The sequence below is a fragment of the Colobus angolensis genome, unplaced genomic scaffold (genome assembly GCF_000951035.1).
Source record: "Colobus angolensis palliatus isolate OR3802 unplaced genomic scaffold, Cang.pa_1.0 Scaffold259, whole genome shotgun sequence".
NCBI lineage: Eukaryota > Metazoa > Chordata > Mammalia > Primates > Cercopithecidae > Colobus > Colobus angolensis.
The window spans coordinates 4,867,474-4,881,992 of record NW_012115810.1 but is presented as its reverse complement, the minus strand read 5'-3'; the positions used below and the strand labels follow the sequence as shown (position 1 = coordinate 4,881,992).

The window sequence follows — 14,519 nt, the reverse complement described above, 5'->3', positions numbered from 1 at the left end:
ACTTACTCTTTCAATTATAGGTGACCAAACATAAAAATGGGGTCAATGGGCCTCCTTTGTCCCTAGGCATGGAAGGGGTTCAAGGGTTTCCGTAACAAGCAGAAAACTAGATCCCACATTGGCCGTCAGAGGGATAAACAGCTACTAACGTTCACGTGAGTAGAAAAGCCAGGCTCAGAAGTCCTGCACAGCATAAAGCACTCAGTCACCATCCGAAAGAAATTAACAAAAACCTCCCCGTGAGCGTGGAATGGTTCCTAAAATGCAAGAACGGGGACTTGGCAGTAAGAGCAGACATCTGTTTTCTCTTTTACGGAATAGGTTCAACAACCAGCAGATAGCCGGTCACTGGCATGTGACTGCAAATCACTCAGAGCATGGTTGAAGCTCTGGATGGAGAGGAGGAATTACATTTCTGCTCGTGTGACTGCCTATTTATTGAAAAAAATGTGTAAACTTCCCAATAGCCAAACAGCACATGAGGATTTGCTGACCCCCATCAGGCAATAGGAAGAAATGAAAGGCCTACAGAAGCCACTTTGTTAATAGATATAAACAACGTCCATTCCCCTTTTCTGTCTTTGTAGCTCATTATCTGCGTTTCTTTTCCTTTTATAGAATCTGAGTCTTTTATTTGAAAGATGTAAACATTTGTAACATTTGCCTAGTTTAACATAAACAGGTTTTCCAAAAGGCCCAAAGCCATTAGGTTAAGTTTCATCAGTGTACTTGAGGGATATAATTTTTAACTGTCCCTTTCTTAATTCTCAGTATCTGCCCAAGCTTGGAAAAAAGTTATTTTCTCAATTAATTTATTTGATCATCAACAAAACAAACACTAAAAACCTACCATATGGCAGGTACCAGGCAAAGCACTGAAAACTAAAACATGAATAAAAACCAATCACTGGTCTCTAATGCCCTCATTTTGCAGTTTTGCAGCAATTTAGTTTTGAATATTTGTGGGGTTCTTTTTCAACTTAGGTAGCTAGTATGTCAAACAATATTATATCCTCTAAGTGATTGCCCTTAATTTTTTTCTGATTATATAAGGATGAAAGACTTCTAATATATAACAATATGAGTTTTCAACACATTATAAAATCCTGATTAGTTCACTAGAGGAGAGTGGAAAGTGATGGGTCCCCTCCCTATCACGCAAGCACAGGGGCTGGACTTAAACTTCTTTTAAAAATCACTTCCCCTCTGGGTGTGGTGGCTCATGCTTATAATCCTAGCACTTTGGGAGGCCTAGGCAGGTAGATTGCTTGAGTTCATGAGTGTGAGACCAGCCTGGGCAATGTGGCAAAACCTGGTCTCTGCAAAAAAATATAAAAATTAGCCAGGTGTGGTAGTGCGTGCCTGTTGTCCCAGCTACTCAGGAAGCTGAGGGTGGGAGGATCGCTTGAACCCAGGAGGCAGAGGTTGCAGTGAGCCGAGATCGCCCCATTGCACTCCAGTCTGGGTGATAGAGCCAGATCTTGTCTCAAAAAACAAAACAAAACAAAATAAAAATCATCTCCCCGAAAGATGTGTGTCAGGTGCTCCTTTATCCAGACAGCATAAAGGGGCTAAGTCAAGTCTAGATACTCAAACTCATGGTTCTACGGTATAGAACGATAAACGCACTGATATTTAAAATACCTCTTGTAATTTTAATGATATCATAAAAAAGAAATCAGGTCTAGGAATCTCAAGTCATTCTATAGGGACCTAAAGAAACTCACAATATGCAGAATGTTGGCAGCTGGCCAGCACCTCTGAACCTGAGTACTGGTCCTCGCCACAGATGATGGAGGAAGAGGTCCTTTTCCTTAGCCAATTTATAGTATCAAGCTTTCTAAAGAGGTCTTTGAACAGTGCTCATTTTCAACCTGGGGGAAAGCTAGTATTTGAAGAGCGCTGTAGACATGACATATAGTGCCAGTCTATACCCAGTTCAGTTTTGAATAAAAGCTTTGTAAAGGCTTCATCAAAACAGTGTATAGTTAATATTCTATGCTGCTTAATATTACAGGCATCGGAAATGATGCCTAGGTAAGTGTTCAGTGGTCACTCCAACTGAAGCCTCTACATTCTTAACAGATTGCTAAAATAGAACTCTTTCTAATTCTGTTTGAGGGGAGACCACAAAACAATGGGTGTTGGGCACTCCCACATGCCAGAGTGAGAAACCAGACCACCTAAAGATAGCCTGAAAGGAGCTGGCTGAGAACTGGTTTGGGACACTTAACTGACCACCCACCTCCTGTCTGTGTCTAAGAGACTGGAGGGACTGAGAGTGAGCATTAATTATGGGGAGAGAAACGCTGAAGCGTTCCCAGTCTCACCCTGTGAATTGCTTTCCTCTCACCATCAGTCAAGCAAGAGGGGCGACCACTCAGGGAGCTTGATCGGTGTCTCAGGAACCTGAGTGGATACAACAGATAGATGTCCCACTTAAAAATCTAAGGAATCTTCAAGGAGAAAGGATGAAAGGCTGACAAGTGTGGCCGGGAGGTAACTCTCTCCAAAGGATGACTGGCAAAGGTAGATCAGATGTGGGCCACACAGGTAGAGTTGGCCCAGGGTTGTGTTAGATCCTCCCAAGGCTGCTTCGAGGGGCAAGAAATCCCAGCAGAAAGGGGTTGAAGATAGACCATTAGATTATCAGGAGCTGACCATGTCAACCTGAGGACATGTATTCTTTCACTTCAAGGAGCTATAGGAGAAAGATCAATTTAGCGGAGGTAGGGATGGAGTTGGTTAAAGATCTCAAAAAAACAAAGCATTCCATGAGAGAAAGCATCAGCATGCTGCCTGGCTACAGAAATCAACATCAGATGACCTCATTGTCAGGTCATCCTTTTCCAGCACACCAACCCTGGAGGGGTTAAACAAAGCCACGGCTAGTAAGCTGAAGGAAGAGTGAGAAAAACAAGCTCTGGAAATAGGAAAGAAATTCATCATTTGCTCATCGTACTATAAGCTTGCTACTTGGAGCAGACCTAATCCAGGGAAGGAAGAAGCTTCAGCTGAAGATTCACTACATGATACTCAAAATTTTTGTCAAATAAACAGTATTGGAGTATTAAATTACAGGCATCACACACTTAACATCATAATCTGTTCCTGAAAATCAGAAATTGAGCATCAAAATGTTAACCGAGAGCCTATTTCACATTATGTTAAATAGGAAAAAATTATAATGTATTACACATCAGTCATAACCCTCAACCAAATTTTCTAAAATGTAACTATTTTATTTTCCTATGTTTTTATAGTTCCCCAAAATGTAACTAAATACATTCATCATTACATCTGTCTCTGTACATGTGTGCACACATATAACACATGGTTCTGCTAGGATGGAAACACTGCTTCCTGATCACCAAATAATCAATATGGTTGTCAGCCAACAATTGCTTTTTAGGCTGTGATGTCTCTCTCAGCACCAACAATATCCAAGACACACATCCCTTATGTTGACTCTCAGGGGTTTTAAAAACAACTACATGTGAGTCTGACATTCTATAAACTGTATTTGCTATGTAACTTGAGACTCTGACTGAAAATATATTGAAACATATGTATGCTTCATGGAGTTTGGCTATGAAAAACTGAGGCATTCTACCAAAAAAATATCAACCAGAAACACCTGAAACGAAAGAAGCTAGGGGAACTTCTTGAAATAATGACAGTGGCTACAGAAGTCATGAGAGTTGCCCTGGATTCTATCCAAAAGCAAGGAGCTTCAATGAGTGCATTATTTAATAGAATGGACAGTGGGGAAAAGAAGAAAGTTGTTTTCTGACTGTGCCCTAAAAGTCCTGCTTATACAATGCTGGGTTACCCATCGTTTACAGAACCAGATTAAAATTCTGCAAATCATTATGCAACATAGGTATCACACAGTCACAATAAACATATTTAAAACCTCTTTATCACCGTCTTTCAATAATGTCACAGAGAATCTCTATATGAGGGACACATAATCTGAAAATAATGATGCTCAATATTTACAGTTTCTGAGGCCAGGTGTGGTGGTTCACGCCTGTAATCTCAGCACTTCAAGAGGTTGAGGTGGGTAGATTACTTGAGATCAGGAGTTCGAGACCAGCCTGGCCAACATGGCGAAACCCTCTCTCTACTAAAATTACAAAAATTATCCGGGCATGGTGGCAAGTGCCTGTAATCCCAGCTAGTCGGGAGGCTGAGGCAGGAGAATCGCTTGAACCCAGAGGGGCAGAGGTTGCAGTGAGCCAAGATTGTGCCACTGCATTCCAGCCTGGGCGACAGAGTGAAAAAACTTCTTACTCTGGAGTTTAAGAAAATCTAAAGTAAGTTCAACTCAATGCAAAGTTTAAAAAATATTAAATGGCAACAGTTACTTAGAAAGGTGATTCCTTTTACTAATTACTGAAATCTTTATGCTGATTCTTTCATTCAAAGTACATCTCTACCCTATAGTTGCATACAGGTTTTTCAACATCCTTAAGGTCCTAGTAGGCAACTTATCTGCTTACCAGAGTCCTTTAACTTCTATGAACCTTCTTATGTGTATGTAAATGCTTCTCAGGGAACAATTACATGCTACAATTCAGAAGTAGCAGAAGACAGTATAAAATTACTTTCCTCTTTACTTGAAGAAGCCAGATAATATAAAAGTATTGCTCTTTTAAAAAGAATACTCACAAGATCAAACTGCTGAGTTTCGGGCTTGAAAATATTTTCTGTAGCAACTGAAGAACTCAGGTTTTAAAAAATTTACATAATTACACAGATGTCTTAATAACTGCACTGTAGGTAGTAGGTATTAGGATGTAATGCAAACTTACATTTGGGTAATAAAGACTGGGACATAAATACCAGCTTATTCAGCAGAGACTCCTAAATGTGCTTGGTACATAACGGAATGTGTATTATGGAATGTAAGCACTTAAGAGAAGCATGCCATTCCAAGTGTGACTCTCCTAGTTGGGCCTTAGCTCTTCTTAATAAAATTGAAAGTGGGGTTGGGGGTAGATGCACTAGACAGTCTAAGGTCCCTCCAGCTTTAGAATTATGACTGCACCTGAACTAGGGATTTAGATCATGTAAGGCCAACTTTTTCAAGGCCATCAAGTCTATCTAAGGCATCATTACTTTTGGAAGAGGGTCTGAGCATCTTAAACTAACTTTCGGGATGAAACTAATGCAAGGAGAAAGACACAATGACTGGCTGATCAATTCCATTTACATCCAGAAACTGTGATATTCTAAGTCAAAACTGTAGCGGTAAACTACCATAAGATGAAAGTTTTCAAGAAAAATGTACCTTATAATTAACATCCATGTGTACTGTGTTAAAATACATATAAAGCATGAAACATGGTCTCCCATTTTACTATCCCCTAACATTCAGGCATATTACTCACCTGAAGAAATTTTCAACAATATTGCTCATCTAAAATATACTAAAAGTTCATCAGAAATAAGTCTTGAATAAAGTCATTATAGAACTACTAAAAAGTAGATTTATATCCCATCAATAATCAACACCTAAAAATATTTTACTACTGTACAATAGAAATAGCATCTGTAGCTTACATTTGCATTAAAACTACTTGTTTTAATATTTGTATAATGTATGTGCCAGTTATATATATTTCTGAAATAGAATATGCTATACACAATTATCTTTTGAAACATGTCTAGAAGAATATTCATTCCTTGGGCACTGACATTTAAATTTTTTTTTTTAAACAGTACAGATCTTAAAGACTCACAAACACCTGATTACCTGAGAAAATATGCTGCTATTTCTTCAATTTACTTATGGGGTTACATAATTTACTATGTAAATTTTATATATTTATAAATCCTCCTTCACAGATTAAGTTACGAGGAACAGTCCTCTGCACAAGAGTGACTGTGGAGGCTGCGGAGGCACAGGACAAGTGTCCAGAAGGTGCTGTGCTGAGTGGGATGAAGGGGAGATTGCAGATGCGGATAGAAAAAGCAGACCTGTCAGGCTTCACAACCAAAGCTGTGGAACAGAGAAGCGATTGCTGGCTCTCAACTCACCTTTGCCATTTGAGCTTGAACCCCACTGGCCTTCAGGGCAGACACAGCTTTTTGAGCTGCTGCAGGGCTGTCAAAGTCGACAAAACCGTAACCTGAAATGCAAAAACACATTTAGTATTTAAGCCATTATTCTGTGGTTAGGTAAAAGGTAAAAGAACAGCTCTACTTTGTTTCTGGTGCAGGCAAGAGAGATGAAAATGTCCTGAGGGAGCTAAGGCGTTAATAGCTGCAGGCCAGCAGCCTCCTGGGCCCTTCTTCCCTGTCACAAGCCAGACAAGCGTCCCTTCAGAGGGAGTTCGGGGAGTAAAGAACCAGCGTTTCCCTATTCAAGCTCTGACGTGTCTTGTATTTACTCGAAACAAACAAAAAGACATTTAAGTTGCCAACCAAGGTTAAAAAAAAGAAATTAAAAAAAAGGAAGAAAAAAAGTCAACTTCAGAGAAATAGCATTTTAATGATTCAGTAAGAAAGATGGAGCCATCCTACAGAGTTTACAAATGACAGAAACAAAAATTTTGCAGATAAACTTGTATTTTTAAAAATTAGAATAAGTACAACTATTAGACACCCCAATATAAAATAATCTAAAGTTTAGTACTCAGTTAAAGACATCATACTTATTTTCTTAAAATACAGCTCATCACACCCCTTTAAAATAAAGAAGAGCTGGGGAAAATGCCTCAAGGCACCTAAAATATGTTTTGGCAGTTCACGTTCTAAAGTCTAAAAACAAAACATAACAAAACAAACACATAACCTCCTAAGAGATGCACTAGTTTGAAGTTTCCTTATCCATAGCTTTACAAACCTTTTTAATGAGCTGGTCATCTGTCTTCCCAGGCCACAACAAATCAAAAGCAGAAAATTAGGGGAAAAGCGGGGCTGGGGTGATGGCAGGCCTGCTACAGAGTAAGTATATGAATGGCGTCTAACGGTAAAAACTACTAACAAGCAATGAAAGAGAAAAAGCTATGCAAAGAATAGGACTTACACAGCATAAGAACTAATAGCTTCATGAATCTCAACAGATTCCATGAGTATCACTGTATCAAAATAGAGAATCACAGACTTTTCACTGTGATAATTATAAGTTATTGAGAAAAGGGTCAAGTTATACTTAGTAGACTAAAGAAACAGGGTACCAGGCAAAATACCAGAGCCTTCCATGGAACTCAAACTAATATTAAATGAGTAAGAACACTTTGAAAAAGAAAAGCATCATTGGAAGGTTGCTTAGAAGAGGAGCCAGCCCTATCATTTACTTACAGAAATATTACTAAGTAGTAGTAATTTAGATAGTATGACACTAGTGACAAAATCAACATCAATACAGTCAAACAGAAAGCTCAGAAACAACCCAAAGTCAGTTTTGCAGTATTAGTACCAAAAATATGGCCTGGTAACGAAGTAAGTTATAATGAGATGGAGCAGACTATCGACTACAGGAATAGATGTTTCAGGAGAGATGAATGTTAAAACTGAAACAAGAAGCAGCTTCCTTATATTACTTGGAATTGGGCTGAAATAATTTGATTTAGACAACAGAGAAACAGCCAGGCTGGAGAGCAAAATGAAGAGGTTGATCTAGGTAAAACAAAGAATGCTACTTAAGTTCCAGGTTAGAAATAAGGTTAAACATATCTTCGATGTTTTTTAGACATCTGTTGTCCATGCTAACATGCAACAACACTCTGTGGATACACACACAGGCATGTACATGCACATACTCTCTCTCTCTCATACAGTTTCAGCGGGTCATAAATGAGCACCCAGCTACAATGAAATGATACAGCTTTTACTGATGGATATTTAAGTTTTTTCCTTCAGTTTTGCTATTGTCAACAAATTACAATAAACAGAAGATCTCAATTTTGATGTTATTGTATTTGAAGTTACTACCAACTCAGGTACTATTTGTATTCTGTTATCTGTTATTTTCTTATAGAGAAATCCATAATGCTTGTATTTTAGTTAACTGTCAACATCCTTTTCTGGCCTTTCCCAATGCCTACCACACTATGGCTGTTTTATAACCATTTGCTGAAGACAAACATAATAGTTAAGTATGCAACCTTGTGCTCTTTCATTTCTCTATCTGTATTACTTTCAAATAAATAGAAGACAATATAAAAATACAGGCTCTATGGATTTGATTATAATAGGTGTAAAGACGTTTTTGAAGGCAGCGTTCACTAAATAACATGGCATCCTCTCACTGAGGCTTCCCAGGAGAATTCCTCTTAGGTTTCAGGACCAGGAATAGTTATGTTATTCCTGCTCCCTGGATTTTCCTCTCACATTGTGATGACTGAATCATGGGGAGAGCTATGTTTTCTATTTTTGCCGTGGCCACTAGGAAACACAGGGACATTTGGTAATAACTTAAAGCTGCCTGCTTTTACACTTAGTTTTCCTGTTAATCTAACTCATCCTGAAACTATTTTTGCAAATGTGTGTAAGTGTTCTGGTCTTACATGCACTTCTGTAAGTATAAATAATCAATTTCATAACCAATCTTTTGTGAGCTTTTTTTTTGTGTCCTGAAATGCCACATTTACCAGTATTGGAGGGCCTATAAATGCCTTTTGTTGGCTAAACTTTGAGAGAAACTGAAATATAAAATAGCAACTGAATTGTGAATTTTAAAATTTAATCACTTAGGTACGTGTTATTCTAATACTTTCTTCAGCTTAATTATCTTGAAAATACATGTTCCAAACATATGTTTTGTGGCAAAAAGTATTCTGTAACCCTCTAAGATCTCTCATTCCCATATATAAAGTCCTTTGATCTGTTTAATCTTAAAAAATTAGTATATAACACAAGTAGCTTTCATTTACATTAATATTCTATAATCTTTTATGCATTTATTTTATATTCATTTATCAATCATCTACATGCCTATCTATCTACCTATCACGTCATCTTGGGTAACATGTTATCTAACTTTATTATGAGCTAAGTTAAGTGTTATTTCTTCTCATTTGTCCTGAAATTACTTTTTTCTTGCTTCTAGGATTTTATAAACCCACTCTTACTTACCCTCTCCACTCACGCACTCACCCACCGTCTCAACCCACCAGATATCTGTTGACACCTATTGCTGGGAGGCTTGTGTGAAGCAGAGAGCCCTGGAAGGTTTCTATTACTGCCCACACACCCAAAAGCAGTGTCTCCCAAGACCCACTTTAAAGGAAGGTCTCCAGGAGACTTCTTGTATCTAAAATCAGTTCTGAATTAGTCCTACCCTTAGTCAGAAGTCCATAAATCTCTCTACTATGGGCCCTTACCAACTGTTAAGGGTTTGTATTATGACATGTTAGATTTAGCATTAGTTTATTTTTACCCATACTTTTTCTAGATCATGTAGAGCAATTTGAAAAGGCTTCTATGGAATAGGTTGCTTTTGGAGCAGAGTGTAAAATAGTGTGGTTTTCAGTTCAGGGATGTGGTGAATAACTCAGCCTCTGGGTCCTTTCTTTTACTTAATTAGGGCAGCTCTGCTTTTTAACACACTGAGCCGACATGTAAACTTTCTTTTGGGGTGGGGAAGAAAAATAGATGAGGTAGGGTATGGATGAAACCACTCATCTACTCTGATTTCTCTCTAGTTTCAAAGTGATGTTGGTGATCAGCTTCCTATTTTTATGCCTGCAAGAGTCTGTTTTTCTTTATAAAACCAAAAGATTTCTTTCTGTGTCTCTGCTCTCCCAAATCATTTATAAATGTTAAATAAGACTAATCTTAGAAACTAAGTATATGCCTTTCAGTCTACAATTTGACTCTCTCTAGTTTAATTCATTTAAAATGTTTACTGGGTACCACTCTACATAAAGCACGCTCTATTCACTGTCCCAAGGCAAAATTGCCTTAATGTGCCATGTTGATTAAACATGGGCTTAGTTATTTGCTACAATAGCTCCTTTAAATTTAGGCACTTTGAAGAAGAGACAGAAATACAATGAACCACTTCAAGTCTAGATTAAAGGAAATGCTTGGCTTATAAGGAGAGGCCCCTACCATAGGGTTCATTTATGTTCTCTGCCTTTTTCAGATTGTGCTAAGCCACTGCCCCGTCACCACTACTTGAAAAACTGGGGTCTAATTAATGAGGAGATTTGCCTTCTCTGCCTATTCCTGTCAACTTATTTCAATTCATGGGGTCAGTAGTTAGATTCAAAGTCAGCTGACTCTATTCTTCCCTTTTCCTAGAAATCACATGTCTATTGTTAAGATGCTGGATCATTAAAAGTCAGAACCACAGAGCATCAGTGCTGCTTACTGTAGACGCCTCCTCTTCCAGCACATGGGGCTGGATGAGCTCATCCTAATTACATGGAAAACTGAAGGTCAGTGCATCAAATTAATGCAGCAGCATATTTCAAAGGGGCGCATGACCTCCCCTCCCTATTACAATTTGGTCAGTGAAAATGGTTCTCTCCTCCCCGCTGCCAATATTGTCAACAGGCATTCAGCAGAGAACAATTGGGAGTATTGAAACATGTAATTAAGTACTGCTTAAAACTACTCTATTCTAATTAATAGAGCCAATTTGCACAATATGTAATCTTTTCAGTTCTTTAGTACAGTCCAATGGTCTTCAGTAAGCAGCTCTAATCTCCTCAGGCTCAGGAAAGAAAAGCTATTTTCTAACTCTACTCCCCTTTTAAAAGCAAGGGCTAAATGCCAACCAGTATTTTGCATGTTAACTCTACTGGCGTCAAATCTGGAATTCTGGCAAACTGCTAGCTGCTGCTGGGTTTGTAGCCAAAACCCAACCAGGGACAAACGTAAGCAATATGCTGACACCGTGCAAGACAGAAACTGGGTGATATATAAGATCTAGTTTTTAATAAAATGAAGGTGGTTTTGAACCAAAGATCAGGTTTTAAATTCCATCATTTGTCTAAAGCTATCATTTACCAAATAACCAGCCAAGAAAACATACCTTTGCATTTGTTCGTTGTCTTATCCAAAATTGCCTTTGTGGAGACTATTTTCCCATATCTAAAAAAAAAAAAAAAAAAAAAAAGGAGAAAAAGAAAAGAAAGAAAAAGAAGTTATAAGGATCCCTTATTAATGCCTAAATCCAAAGAACACACGTCCTTTTCAAACATCTGCAAACTTTAAAGTACAAAATGTTCTTCACTAAGAGACAGGAAATGAGAATTCTAAACTCAAAACTGAAAAAAAGGGAACGGCTAGGCCTTTCGTTTGAATTGTGGGATTGCAGTTTGAAGTTCAGCTCTGAAGAAATCAGGTACTTACCTGACAATCTTAGGACAGAAACATGGGATGTGGACTCTATACAAAATATTTTCTTCTAATAACGTCAGTGGTAAAATACAAAGCCAAATGCAAGGCTATAGAATTCTAACAGGAAAGTGCTCTCCCATGATCCACACAGCTTTTATGAAATAGTAACGGGGAAAAGCTGCTTGCATTATTCTATTCATTTTGGTTCCATGGACAGCACGGCAAGGCTCCATATCGCCACAGAAGGGCAGGTGTGAGCGCATGTTTATGTTTAACGCGCTGAATGGTGCCAAACAGATCCCTTTTACTGAGGACTTTTACAACTGTTCATAAATACACTTATTTACACCACGTGTAATTCAGTAATAATAATTATACAGTAAACTCACTAACTTGTGTGCATGCATATGTGTCTAAGAAACGGGCAATCAAGAATATAATGAAGAATATAAGAATTAATCAGGGATTAATCATTAATTTCATGAAGTTTCTACGAGAAATATGTTCAGATTCCTTTATGTGCCATAGATGCTGGGGAATATAGGAAAAATTAAGAACATTAAAATTTAGCATACTGCTACTGAAAATGAAGCGACAGTATAATGTAAATATGAACTGAACCCCATACTCTCTCCATAGTGAACATACCATAAGGAAAAGCACTGTTATCTATGCTTGCCTTCTAAAAACTGAGGGGAAAAAATTTGAAAGATAACTTTTAAAATTGTTTCTTAAAAATCAAAGTAAGGCTGGGTGTGGTGGCTCACACCTGTAATCCTAGCACTTTGGGAGGGCGAGGCGGGTGGATCACTTGTGGCTAGGAGCTCGAGACCAGCCTGGCCAACATGGCAAAATCCTGTCTCTACTAAAAATACAAAAATTAGCTGGGTGTGGTAGTGCATGCCTGTAGTACCAGCTATTGGGAGGCTGAGACAGGAGAATTGCATGAACCGGGAAGGCAGAGGTTGCAGTGAGCCCAGATCACACCACTGCACTCCACCCTGGGCGACAGAGCGAAACTCCATCTCAAAAACAAAACAAAACAAATCAAAGTAAGACTCTGGGAAATGCACGTAACTTACTTGATGCATCTGAGTCTCAGGTTTCCTCATTTACAGTCTACTTTCCTAGATATTAACTTCGAAAATACCACATTTACTCTACTCTAATTTTCTCATGAATGATTTTGAGGACTAAAAAGCATATTACATTTTTTTAGGAAATGGAAGTATTTTGTAGCATTTCAAGCCATTGTGAATATTACAGACTTGTATTTTATGCATTGAAACAAGCTGAAATATATGTATCTAGAAGAAAAAAAAATGGCTTGAGCCACTTCTCTCCTACAGTTAATCTTCCCTATGTTCACTCCGTGTAATCAAATGATTATTAACTAGCATAAAAGTAAAGATAATTTCAGGTTCAAATGACAATTACATCTAAGAGGTATAACGCTGCACAAACACCTTCAATTCCCTGTTGAGATTATGAGCATTTTAACAATATTAACACAGATCACTAGGCTTACAAAGAAATAACCTATAAAAATCTACAAATGAGAAAAAAATAAGTGATTTAAAGACAACCTTTCAGCAACCATCTATCTACCTAGGTTATATGCTTGATATTTGCCAGCTCCTATCGTTTGGATTATTTCACCCACCCAAATCTCATGTTGGTACATGATTCCCAGCTGAGCATGGTGGCTCATGCCTGTAATCCCAGCCCTTTGGCAGGCCACAAGGCCAGCGGATGGCTTGAGCCCTAGAGTTCAAGACCAGGCTGGGCAACATGGCAAAACCCCATCTCTACCCTCCCAAAGCACAAAAATTGGTTGGGCATGGTGGTGCGGGGCCTGTAGTCCCTGCCACTTAGGAGGCTGAGATGGGAGGGTCGCTTTAGCCTGGGAGGCAGAGGTTGCAGTGAGCTGTGATCTCATCACTGTACTCCAGCCTGGGTGACAGAGTGAGACCCTGTCTCAAAACAAACCAAACAAAAACTCCCAATGTTGGAGATCAGATCAGGCTTAATGAGAGGTGTCTAGGACGTGAGGGTGGATCCCTCATGAATAGCTTAGTGCCATCCTTGTGGTAGTGAGTTCTTGCTCTATTGGTTCCGGTGCAAAGGGCCTGACACCTCCCTCCTCTGTTTTCTCTTTCTCCATGTGATCTCTGCACACACCTTCTCCCCTTTGCCTTCTGCCAGGAGTGGAAGCTTCCTGAGGCCCTCACAAGGAGCAAGTGCTGGTGCCTTGCTTCTTGTAAAACCTGCAGAACTACGAACCAAATAAACCTTTTCTTTTAATAAATTACCTAGCTTTAAGTATTCCTTTATAGGAACACAAAAAATGGACGAAGATACCAGGACTCTCTTGTGTGCATAAGTCCTTGACAAAAACACTTCTAGATTGTATCCCTGTTTCATATTTTTCCAAAAGCAGCGGGGATGGTAGGTATGACTCCAATTTGGGGTAAAGAGATTGAGTGTCACAGTGATTAAGAGGCTGCTTGAGCTCTCCGAGTTCAGGGCATTTTGTAAACCAAACAGAAGAAAGGCTACTTAGGAGAAGGAAGGTAAAGGGTTGGCTTTCGACATTTCTAGTTCTGCTTTCAACATTTAATGATGGGAAAGACAGGAAAAGGCATGGAGAAAGGGGAATGAGGAAGTAGGCAAAGAGAAAAGGCTCAGTAGTGCTGAATGCAAGCCACACCACACCCTCTCTCAGCCTCTTTGCTACGTCTGACATGAGTCCGCTATGCCAGTGCACCTCCCTTCTCTGTGGCAGGTACTCCCTAATCTCATTCCATCTTTCACAGTCCTCTTTCAGGGGTTCTTCGCCCATTCAGCTTCCTCTTCTTCTTCCTTAACTGAGTACTTTCATCAAGTTTAATATTTAGTCTTCAACTGTTTGTTTTTTTTGTTAGTTCATTCATTGCGTGCGTTTTTTTTAATTAATCTCCTGATGCTGCCCAGTTCTTGTGTGTGTATATGTTGTTTTAAAATCACCAAAGCTTTGGTTTTTCTCTCTTCCTCTTTCTACTTAAATACCTTAATATTTTATTAGGATTCTTAAATATCTAGTGAAATATTTAAGTAGTGAAATATCAAGCCTACCACTTTCTAAATCTCATCTTTAATAGTACCCCAAACATGGCTTTCCCTGTCTCTTTCCTCATCTCTTTTCATTCACTAGCACTGTCACTCTCCCAATCTCCTAC

General features: G+C 38.8%; 1 protein-coding gene across 6 annotated transcripts in view; it reads right to left on the bottom strand.

The window, feature by feature from the left end:
* Positions 1-14,519, bottom strand: part of RBMS1 (RNA binding motif, single stranded interacting protein 1) — a 216,756-nt gene that overhangs the window by 34,364 nt on the left and 167,873 nt on the right. For all 6 annotated transcript variants that reach the window (XM_011947108.1, XM_011947110.1, XM_011947109.1 and 3 more), the window contains 2 exons: positions 10,994-11,052; positions 6,046-6,137 (listed from right to left, as the gene is read on the bottom strand). In XM_011947108.1, the coding sequence (XP_011802498.1) occupies positions 6,046-6,137; positions 10,994-11,052 (151 nt within the window). The remainder of the gene's footprint in view (positions 1-6,045; positions 6,138-10,993; positions 11,053-14,519) is intronic.